This window comes from Doryrhamphus excisus, unplaced genomic scaffold (assembly GCF_030265055.1).
Source record: "Doryrhamphus excisus isolate RoL2022-K1 unplaced genomic scaffold, RoL_Dexc_1.0 HiC_scaffold_26, whole genome shotgun sequence".
In the NCBI taxonomy this organism is placed as follows: domain Eukaryota; kingdom Metazoa; phylum Chordata; class Actinopteri; order Syngnathiformes; family Syngnathidae; genus Doryrhamphus; species Doryrhamphus excisus.
The window spans coordinates 417,491-429,739 of record NW_026652244.1 but is presented as its reverse complement, the minus strand read 5'-3'; the positions used below and the strand labels follow the sequence as shown (position 1 = coordinate 429,739).

The 12,249-nt window shown below is 32.9% G+C and overlaps 2 protein-coding genes across 2 annotated transcripts; both read left to right on the top strand.

Moving 5' to 3' along the window:
• Positions 1 to 3,853: 3,853 nt before the first annotated feature.
• LOC131119358 (histone deacetylase 1-like) lies at positions 3,854 to 5,095 on the top strand. The gene has a single exon (XM_058064709.1). The coding sequence runs from the start codon at positions 3,854 to 3,856 to the stop codon at positions 5,093 to 5,095; it is 1,242 nt and encodes a 413-aa protein (XP_057920692.1).
• Positions 5,096 to 6,598: 1,503 nt separating this feature from the next.
• Positions 6,599 to 7,393, top strand: LOC131119357 (uncharacterized). Its single transcript, XM_058064708.1, has one exon. The coding sequence runs from the start codon at positions 6,599 to 6,601 to the stop codon at positions 7,391 to 7,393; it is 795 nt and encodes a 264-aa protein (XP_057920691.1).
• The last annotated feature ends 4,856 nt before the right edge of the window (positions 7,394 to 12,249 follow it).

Genomic DNA, 12,249 nt, shown 5'->3' with positions numbered 1-12,249 from the left:
GTAAGGTGAAAATGTGTGGGGGCCGACTATTTAGCCTGACATTCTTTGAACCATTAACATTAAATACAAATTAACTTTTTGGGATTTTTTTTAATTACAAATGGCATACTTTTACTTTTACATTTTTTTTTACATTTAGGTTTTTACCGAAATCACAAACCACAAAAAATTAAGAAAACTATAAAGGATATCTAAGTTCATGTGAAACATTACATATTATTCACTATTATATGCTCACTGTAGGAAAAGTGCTGAAAACAAAACAATGATCACTGCATATTCAAACTGTGATTTTGACCATCACAAAAAAATTAATTAACTGAGATTTAAGAATTTATTCAACTCAGAGGACTTAACAAAGGTCTTGCCTGCACTAATGTGAAGGGTGATACTGGGATCTTGACTGCAGTATGTAGTCCATGTCTGGCTCAAGAGCAGTGGTTTTGATGCGCAAGACGTCACGCAGGTGAGAGTCACTCAGTCTCGTCCTCATGCGGCTCTTGTTAATGTTCATAACGGAGAATGTCTTCTCGCACATGTATGTGGAGCCAAACAAGCTCAGCATTTTCTTAGCAAATGTCCGAATTGCTTGGAACCTGCCTTCATCCAGCTGGCGGTAGAAGTTGACAAGAGGGAGCTGTTGGTGCCGACTGCGATGCTCGGCGTCACACTGCAGCTCAATGAGCTCCAGTTGCAGGTGGTCTGGAGCGTCATCAGGGTCCACGGAGAAAGGAGAGGGAAAAAGCGTGATCTCCTTTTCAATAGCTGCAAAGTCCCGAAAGCGCTGCTGAAACTCCTCAACCAGAGATGAGATGTCTGCTGCATACTTTGTCATTTGCGCCCTGATATTGATCTGTGGGAAACTGGTCACAATTTCCTGCAGCGACGGGAAATGTGCGGTATTGGGCTGCGCCTGTGACAGGTGTCTTTGGAAAAGTAGCAGCTTGGTCCGAAAGGCTTTGATGTGTGAATACAGTTGGCTTACCACTGCATTTTGCCCTTGAAGGCTTGTGTTCAGCGCATTCAGATGTCGCGTTATGTCAACTAAAAATCCCAAATCAGCCAGCCAAACAGGATCATTTAATTGTGGCATGGGTTGTCCCTTTTTAGTCAAGAATTGTCCAATTTCAGACCCCCGACTGAGCCACCTTACGTCGGTGTGATACAAAACATCTCCGTATTCAGCCTGGATGTCGAGAAGAAACTGTTGAAACTGGCGGTGGCACAGCGCTTTGGAGCGAATATAATTAATAGTCTTTATCACCGGTTTCATAACATTATCATATTTCATATATTTGGCACAGAGAACTTCTTGATGAATAATACAGTGGAGTTTAATAGCGCTGCCTCCTTCTTCGCTGACTTTGTTACAGACAAGGCTTGATAATCCACTCCGCTCGCCAGCCATGGCAGGTGCGCCGTCCGTAATAATCCCGGTTTATACTGTGGTCAACAGTGCTGGCGGGCCGCATATTATTGATTTCATGATAGAGGCCGCGGGCCGGTAAAAATTTGTCCACGGGCCGCAATTGGCCCGGGGGCCGGACTTTGGACATGTCTGATTTAGAGGAATCTTGTGAAAACCATTTCATTATTTGCTGAATTTATGAAGAAAGATCAGTGCAGAGGTGCCCTTTGAAACCTTCGAGTGAATTTTAAAAAAATTTGTTACTTACTGACGTATTCCGCAGGATTGACATACAAACCTGCGGAATCGCGCAAGAATAAGTTCTTAGAACCAGAACTCTTGTTCTTTGATAAACTCTTTAAATTATGATTCAAATGATTTGTTCTCGAAAAGAAACTGTTTACCATACTACTGTTTATTTTTCTCGCTCAATTTATACCTTCTAATTTATCAATGTTTTGTTTGTCAACAGATGTATCAGATGACGTTGAAACTGATTCGGATGTGGACATAACACTTACAAGTTTAAAAAAATATTTTATTGCATTTTTATCTATTTTTCGCTCGGACAGAAAATTGCCTTATGGGCCGAAAAGTTTTTCAGATTGTTCACAAAGCCTTTTTATTTTATCAGCAATGAATTTTATTTTCCATTCATTTCCGAATAAATACTTTTTCTAGTTGAGAACTCATTACTAGCTGTGATTACTCAGATCTAGTTATTTTTTGCTTAAGAACCAGTTATGTATTTTTTGAGTGAAAAAAATAATTCAAAATGCAAAATATAAAATGAAAAACGGCTTTTAAAAAAAGATTTTTTCACTTTTCACAGAAATTCATACTGTTGGGCTATACATCAGATAAAATAATTGAGGATTTTGCAACCTGTTGCAATTCAAAATTTTTTTCATGATATTTAAATTAGCATTCCAATATCAGATTTAACCAAAACATATAGTTTTCATTTGTATGAGTCGAGTTGAATTTTTAGCTTTTTGTAACAATTATCTCGTATTTTATCTGAAAAAATATGTAGTAGATTTTTTTCTTCGCAAATTCCTTTCATTTTTCATTCTGATTTCCTATATAAAAAATTTTACTAGTTTTTGAGCAAAAAAATAGCTAGATCTGAGTAATCACATATAGTTTTGAAAAATTACAACTAGATTTAGGTAATGACGGCTAGTTTTGAGTAACACAGCTACTTTTGAAAAATCACAACCAGATCTAGGTAATGACGGCCAGTTCTGAGTAATCACGGCTCGTTTTGAAGAATTACAACTCGATCTAGATAATAACGGTTAGTTCTGAGAAATCACAGCTAGATATAGGTAATAACGGCTAGTTCTGAGTAACACAGCTAGTTTTGAAAAATATCAACTAGTTCTGAGTAATCACGACTAGCTTTGAAAAATTACAACTCGATCTAGGTAATGACGGCTAGTTCTGAGTAACACAGCTAGATCTAGGTAATTAAGGTTGGTTTTGAGAAGTCACAGCTAAATCTAGGTAATTACAGTTGGTTTTAAGAAATCACAGCTATTTTTGAGTAATGACAGCTAGATCTGAGTAATCGCTGCTAATTTAAGTAATCACAACTAAAAAATAGTGGGCACACGACATTCTTGATAAGATTCATGTAGCTTTAGCTAAATCAAAGCATGTTAAACAAAAAAGATAACAGGCATTTTTTTAAAAAAATTGAAATTGAAAAATTCAGTTTAAACATACTATTATAAGTTTATTTTCGTGATATCGGTTCCATTTTTCGATCAATTATTAGAATAATAGTTATAAAACATGCTTGAGTTTACTAAAGTTGCTTTGATCTTACTAAAGTAGCCTAGATCATATCGAAGCTGCACGACTTTTTTTTGAACAAGTTTGAATTTCATTTATAGTTCCTTTTCTCAAACAATAGCTTGATACCAAAAAATTTATTTTTGAAATTTTTTTATGCAAAAGCAACAATCATTTGCAGAACTTCATATATTTTCTAAAAATCCTTTCGACAAATTGAATTTGGCACTTTTCTACTTGTTTTGAAATTGATGAATCAAAATGTTTTCCCCAAAACCGTCACATGTTTTGACCCCTAGAAAGAAACATTCCCGGTATCAAACTAGTGTATTTTTTTGTTGTTATTTTTGAATACCAGTCTCTTCTAATTTTATATTTTCATCCAGAAAACAAACTCTTTTTTTTATATTCCTATTTTTCTGACTGAGATCATCTATTCCGAGCTGTGTACATAATCCCCCCTCACAGGCACAAAAACATTTTTTTTTCGAACCCCTCAAAGATCTTCTGCCAGATATCAGAAAACTCAACTTTTTGTTCCTTCCCCTTACTTATATAATTCTGGCAAGCTTAGGCCAATACGTGCAATTTTTCTAAACTATACTTTTCCGGTTACCTTTTCTGTTGCTGCACTTTTTACCCCCTATGAAAAACCGTATTTCTTATTTTTATGATTCAAACATAGGAAATTATCACTATTCAGATGGCCATCCTATGAAACCGCATCGAGTCAGAATGACACACTCTCTTTTGTTAAACTATGGATTGTATAAACATATGGATGTCTTTAAACCAACAATGGCGAGCTTTGAAAATCTCACAAATTACCATTCAATTGATTACATAAATTTTCTTCAATCTGTTAGTCAGTCAAACATGGATGATATGGTCAAAGACTGTATCAAATTCAATGTAGGAGATGATTGTCCAATTTTCAAGGGACTTTATGACTATTGTAGATCGACTGCTGGGTCATCACTTTGTGCAGCTTATAAATTGAATACAAAAGAATCAGATATTGCAATTAATTGGTCTGGTGGATTACATCACGCTAAAAGAAACGAAGCAAGTGGGTTTTGTTATGTCAATGATATTGTTTTATCTATACTAGAGCTTCTCAAATATAATGAAAGGGTCATGTATATAGATATTGATTGCCATCATGGTGATGGTGTTGAAGAAGCTTTTTATACTACAGATAGAGTTATGTGTCTTTCTTTTCGTAAGTATGGTGAATATTTTCCGGGAACAGGTTCTATAAATGATATTGGTTTGCTTAAAGGCAGAAATTATTCTGTTAATGTGCCTTTAAAAGATGGAATTGATGATTTTTCATACCAATCTATTTTTAGACCACTCATTGATAACGCAGTAGATAGATTTAGACCTAGTGTCATCGTATTACAATGCGGTGCAGATTCATTGGCAGGTGATCGACTTGGCTGTTTCAATTTGACAAACTTTGGCCATTCTGATTGTGTTAAATTTGTAAAAGAATTGAATATTCCACTGCTTGTACTTGGTGGTGGTGGTTATACTATCAAAAATGTCTCTCGAGTTTGGGCATACGAAACCGCAATCTTAGTAGGTCAAGAAATATCTTCTGAAATCCCATTTAACGAATATATGGAACATTTTGGACCCGAATATCAAATAAATGTCCCTCCTTCCAACATGGAAAACCACAATTCAAAAGAATACCTTGAAAAAATCACCGAAAAAATATATGAAAATATGAGGGGAATACAAGCACCTTCTGTGGCCATGCAACCGATACCAGAATCTTTTGTAACAACGGATGATGACGATGACGATTTTATTTGGTCAAAGTTCAAGGAAGAGCATTTCATTAAAGATGAGCATCCTGATGAAGAAATAATCTCATAAATAAAGTGGGATGTTTTCAGCCTAGAACATGTCTTTTTTTCGTTTTGTTTGAATAAAACTTTTTTAAAAACCGCCTTTTTTTTATTTCGAATAAATAGATTTCATATTGGAAAAATAAAAAGCTTTTTCTATGAAGAATTTAATTTATTCTATAAATTATTTTTATTTGTGAATCAATCTATGAAATCATAAAGAATATTGATAGGCTTCTTACACAATGGACAAATATCGTCAACAATAAACCATTCATCAACGCAACTGGAATGAAAATGGTGCTTACAGGGTAAAATTTTTACTTTTTCGCTTTTGGTGTAATCAGTTAAGCAAATTGAGCACTGTGCCGATTCAGATGGTATCCCACAGTTTTCTGAATACTCTATTATAGGTAAATCAGGTTTGAAATAAGCTAATATGAATATTAGAAGCATTATGGCAAAAAGTGGCGCAATTACCACAAAGATACCATAATATGACCAAAATAAAGTAGTGTAATACAACAAAGGCGTTGTAACCCTACAGGTTTTGCATTCCTGCGTCCAATGTAAGCCAGTTAGTGACCAAAATAAAGAAAATGCATCTACAAAGTTCCCGAATAATGAAAGTTCTCCGTTTTCTTGTATATCAGGCAAACTTGTCACACTGAAATATTCCTTCCATTCCTCCATTGGATAATTATCAAAATCGTATGTACACTTATAAACAATTTAAAAGGTGCCTTAGGATGGAGATCTATAGTTTTTAATAAAACATAATCATTAAAGAGGAATTGTGTGAATTTTATCGATAAAACTGTCACAACAAACCATTTAAGACACTGTAATGCTGTTAACCGAGAAAGAAACCTTTCAACAATTTCTGTTTGAGATCGTCTCGATCCATTTTCCATCTTATCCTGTTTTCGAGTATTTTGACCCTTTTCTGTTTTTTTCTTTTATTTTTATTATTGCTTTTTTTATTGGTTTCTTTTCAAACGGGGAACTGATCTCTGACACAAAACAGTGAATAGCAAATAAACAGATAAAATTATCAAAAATAACCGAATAATTATTTTAAGCTCTTTCTAAAAAGAAATTCAAATGAATCATTGCAACACATCTACTTAAGTAGAAATAGTTAATAAAAAACTGATTTACGACTATCACTCAGTTAAATTATTGGCAACTGCACACTAAAATAACATTCAAAAATTGTTTTATCAACAATGATACCAAAGAAACTGTTTTTTGTTTGAAAATGACTCTAATGCTCTCAAAGAAATCATAAACATGGGAACTGCTCATCATTTTTTCACAGGTTTTTTTTTGAGCAACGGCGAGCTAAATCTCAACCATTTTAATATGAAAATATTTTACAAACTATTTGCTCTTGTAATTGAATTCAAAAATGTTTGAAAAAATATTTCAGTTTTTTTAGATGCTTTGTTTAGATTAGATGTCCTCTTTTATCATTTATTTGACTGGTACTATAGACCTGTTTATACTCGATGAATATTACCCCTTAGGAATGAAAAATTGGACACTTGATGATTTCGAACTTGGCGCTCCACTTGGTGCTGGGCAATTTGGACAAGTTTGGCTGGCAAAAGAGAAAAAAAGTGGTTTTATTCTTTCATTAAAAATTATAGACAAAAACATAATCAGAGACAATGAAAATTTTAAGCACTTGAGAAGAGAATTGGAAATTCAATCGAAATTGAATTGCCCATATATTTTGAAATATTATGGACATTTTCATGACAAAAAAAATATTTATTTGATTATAGAGTATGCTAAAGGTGAATTGTTCAGGAGATTAAGTGAAAAAGGAAGATTTGATGACAAAACAGCATCTCAATATATTTACCAAGTACTTTTGGCACTCAAGAATATGCATGAAAACAAAATCATTCATAGAGATCTAAAACCTGAAAATATTCTTATTGGGTTCGATGATAAATTACGAGTGGCTGATTTCGGATGGGCTGTCTGTAATATAGATAATAAAAGAGCTACTTTTTGTGGCACACATGAATATCTCTCCCCAGAAATGATAGATAAATCACCTCATAATGAAAAAGTAGACATGTGGTGTGTTGGAATTCTCACATATGAGCTACTTTCCGGCTCTACACCATTCCAATCTCCTGATAGATCTTCTAGAGAAGCATATCGAAGAATTAAAAATTTGGAATTCGATATACCAAACTATTTATCAAAGACAGCACGCACATTTATCTCAAGATTGCTCGTTGTTGAAAATAATTTGAGACCTACTGCTATTGAAATGTTAGATGATCCTTGGATCTTGCAGTATCAATAAAATGTCAAATATTCAGTACTGGTTTTGCTTTTCAAATCAAAATTTTGCAATCTTTTTGTGAAAAATTTCGAAAAAAAAAACAATTTCTTTATGTATATTTTGTTTATTATTTGTTTCATCGACACTAACAATCTTTCTTCATCAGTTCAGCAACTGTTTTTTTGAGTCGAGCATTGCTAGTTTTTAATTCAGCATTTTCATTCTTAATCTGATCAAGTAAAGCATCATATTTTTTAATTTCAGACCGATAAACTTCATGCAGATCCTCTAACAATTTGACACCCATTTGAATCTTGTTGGAGTTAATAGAACTATACCTGGATTCGGTATCAAACTGATCAATTTGATTTTCTAAATCTTTTATAACACTTGCCTGTTCAATAATTGACGCTTTTAAATGGTCTATACAATTCAAGAGGTGCTCATTTTCCTCAAGTAAATCTTTATTTTTTGACCTTTCTTGTGATAAAAGCTTTGAGGCGCTGGTTTCGTTTTTCTCAATGTATGAATGTCTCTTCTCCTCTTCAAAGTGTTTATTATCAGTACTTTGACCGTATAACGTTCCATTGCGAGCTTTTTTGGAGAGGTCCAAAAGAATTTGGCTTGCTTCAAGTTGTATACGATCCTCCCGTTCTTTTTCTTGAAAATAAGTAAACTGTTCAATAGCCATTTGTTCTCTAAAAGACAATTTCCCGTTTTCTTTGTGTTCAGGTTTCAAAGCCTTCACCTCCTTTTGATCAGGTTCTTTCAGGTCTCCCTTTTTTTGATCCAATTTTTTCCTTGATTGGAGTCTTTTTTTTAACAGCCTTATTCTTTTTTACGGCCTTTTTCTTGTTGACAGCTTTTTTCTTTTTGACAGCTTTTTTCTTTTTTTTATTTGTTTTTTGTCTTTCGATGACTCCTTTTCAATCAATTCAACAGTGTCACAAAAAGGAGAGTCTGTCAATGTTATATTATGACAGGCTTCTTCATAAGCCATATCTTTTTGTCTAAAATCATTCATTTCTGTGATTTGTGAGAGCGAGTTGAATTTTTCTCTTACATTTGCCAATGAATTTTCGGCTTTATCATAAATTTGATTAATTTGAACAATTTTGCTTCCTGAATATTTCTGTAAATAGCTGACTGTTCCAGCTATTGGAGAAAATTTGCTCTTCTTTTCTTCTTCCTCTCGATCTATTTTAATTTTTGTTTCAATATTGGTATCTTGTAAAGTTTTTGTAATATCATTTACAATGTTTTTATGTTCAAGGCCTAAAATTGTATTTTCCTGTTCAATATCGGGTTTTTCATTTTGCTCTACCCTATTTTCATTTTCGACATCTGCGAGGCCTGCAATATCAGGGGTAGCTGGAATATGAATGCCTTTTTGCGTGATATTTTGTGATTTCTTAACCGAAGCCTTGCGAATTGGAGTTTTTTTCTTTCCTTTTTTAGGAAGTGGGGTTTTTTTAGGCCTTTTCACAGGTGTTTTAGTCAAATTCTTTCTGGGCCTTCCTCTAAAAGATACTTTTTTCAGCTCTGATGGCTCTTTATCCTCTGTTTGAGATTTATTAGGAGCTTTTAATGTTGAATTTGATTTTTTTTCTTCAGGAAAGGATATTTGACTCACAATATTATCCTTTTTTTCTTTGGGCATTTTAAGTACAGCTATGGTTGAGTCAAATAAAAACCCTGTTTCGTCTGGGTCATTGCTTTGTTCGAATGATTCGTTTTCAATCAAATTGTTTGCATTTTCTCTATTAAAAGGTTTTTTGTTCTCAACATTTATTTCAGATGTTCCAAACAATCTATCACATTTTGTTTGTTCCGTTGATTTTGTTTCATCCACTGCTTCCTCTTGTTTAATAATTTCCTTCAATTGTGGAATTGTGATTTTTAGCACATCATCGTGTTTTTCAGCTTGATCCATTTTTACTCTTTTGTTGTTGAATCTCTTAGTATTTTTATTTTTAATTTGTGTTTTTCTATTCCTTTTGTTGAATGAAAGGGAATTCCTTTTTATTTCAGTAGTCTCAAAAAGCGAACCGTCATTAGGAAACGTAGCATTGCATTTTTTAGTTTCATCTATGCTTTGATTGATGTTGTTCGTGCGTTTTTTCATTTTTTTAACAATAATATAGGATGATTAAGTGAGGCAATTGTTTTTTAATTGTCTACGTATGAGGGTAATTTACTTGTCAATAAAATAGAGTTTGTGATCCTTAGTCTGTTTTATTTATTTGAAGGGGTAAAAGCTGTTAGAAAGTTGGTCTCAATGAATTTTTGATCAATATAAGAATTTTTGAAGCCAACCATGTTTCACCATCAGAATATTTGCAGTGTGAATGGTCGTTCAGACTGAAGTAAAAAACCCGATTGAAAGAAAAAACACAAATAAAACAGTTTTTGTGTGTTTCGAGAGAATTCTAGAATATTCTTTGATTAAAATTCAATTTTTCCGTATCATTTATTTTGTCTATTCCAGAATTTTTCTAAAATGAATGCGCATCTGTTGTTTTCTGTTGCTGAAAACTTGGATTAAATGTTCAAAAATATTCTAACTTACAAAGGAGAGAATTTTACAAATGTAATCTACAAAATAAATGAAAAAATTTCTCAAAATGCAATTTATTTTAGCGTTAATTTTACTGATCATGGAGTTTTACTTATCAAAAATTAACACGTATTTTCTTTTTTGTAATATGAAAAAATGAAAAAAAATTATTCTACAATAGAAAGAATATTTACTCTTATTTCATTAACATGATAGTATTTCCTATTTTTTACTCAGTTCTGAGGGAACTGACAAAAATGATCAAAAATCTCAGACAATTGAAGTTTATACATCGAGTCGTTCAAAACATCTCATAAATTAGCATTTCATGAATAATCTCAACAATCCCCATAAAAAGAATGATTCTTACGGAAATTCTTCTCACTCTGTCATTTTCAATAATCAGCTCTGATTCTTTGATACATGTGTAACAAATGCAACTATTCTTTTCAAAATTTTTCTAAAGAATTGGACTCTACAAATAGTCCATTTATTTGGGTTGTAAATACATAATCTAATTTTTTGATACAACAACTCAAAACTGAATTACAATGAACTATCATGATGATACGAGCATATTATCAAAATATATCATAGTCCTAATTGTAATCGTATAGTCTTTTGTTTCCATTGTCTCTTGAAGAACTTTTACATGAAAGCCTGTCTTTTATAAACCGATGAAGTGCTTTTACATATATGGCAGCTTTTACATACTCTTTCACATTTTTCTCAATCAGAAACTCTACATCTGATTTGATATGTTGAGAAACAATCCGTTTCATTCGGAAAAATAAGAAAGAATGAAAAAGACAGAGCAATGTCCCTAATATCTGCAATAAGAGAATTCTTTTTGGGACCACCATTGCAATTTCATCACCAAAAAACAATCTTAGAAACAATAAATACGCAATTGAACAACTCTAAATTTGCCTATCTCTTGATTATAGTATCAATAATTTGCATTTTGGCTTTATTGATACGTATAAAACGACTTAAAAAACAAACAGGTGTATTGCCATTTGTGGTCTGTGCAATTTTGATTTATTCTGGCTATTGTTTAGAGAGAAGTTTCAGAGTAGGCGTCGATATGGATGCTGAAAGCCCTCTCAAAACCCTTTTAGGTAATGGTGCGCGAAAAAATTCACTCATTTCTAGCTTTCTTAGTGAGACAAAAATTGATGATCAGTTTTCTGTTGGTTTGACCAACCAAAACAACGAGAAAATAGTAAAAATTTGTTCATAAATAATGGTCAAAAGCTGCAAAACATGCCAGATAAGTCGTTTACGGACCCAAATTTGTCACAAATGAATTCACCACCGAAAAAAGTTTCTGAAGAAAATTTGAAAAAGCCAGTCAAGAAAATTAGTGTACAGATCGTAAGGCCTAAATTAAACACTATAGAATCCACTAATCAACAACCTCTTGCAAAGAACTCTGAAAAAAGCGAAAAAGACTCCGAGGAAAGTGAACAAAAAACTACACCTGATCCATATTTACCATCACCTGAGGAATCTACAAGCACACATAATGATTCAGTGCAACTCAAAGAGAGAAAAATAGTATTTGATGATACATTTGAACAAAACGATTTCCTTAGAGAGCTAAAGAGATCAATAAACAAAAAAGAAAATGCTATTTCAAAAGCTAAAACTTTACTCACAGAGCTGAAAAAGACTGGTGGATTCTTGAGAGAAGATCTCAAAATGTTCGAAGAAAATTTGAATCAATTTCTGAAGAACAGTGCAAATTATCAAAATATCTTACTCAAGGCAGACATTAGTCCAGATTCGTATAAGATTGATTTGGAAGATCTAAAAAAAGAAGTTGAATCACGGTTAGAAATTACTTCATTATTAGAAAAGTTCTTAACCGTGTCTAAAAATGGGCAGCCAGGCATTATTGAAAAAATGACATCTGCATTTAGTTCCAATTCAAAGAAAAAAATGGAACCGAATCAACAATTCAAGCAGCAAAGTGCTCAATCAAACCTAAAGAAAGCCACATTTAGACCTGAAGAAAGTAGTATGGCTGACAATCAAGCAAGCAACATTATGTCCGAAAACATCCAAAATATAACTGAAAATGATTCCAAAATGAATGATATGAATCAAAACACCTCTTTCTCCAAGCAGTTCGAACAAAATGAAACAAATACAAGCAAGATCAACCTAAAAAATAATTCTATGGAAGAAAACAATTCATATGAATCAAACTTGAAGACAGATCATGATCAAGACGATGAATCACAAGATCAAATCGTCCAAAAAAATAGTTTAATGCCGAAACAAAATGATCTCACAAGTCTAATCCACGCAAATA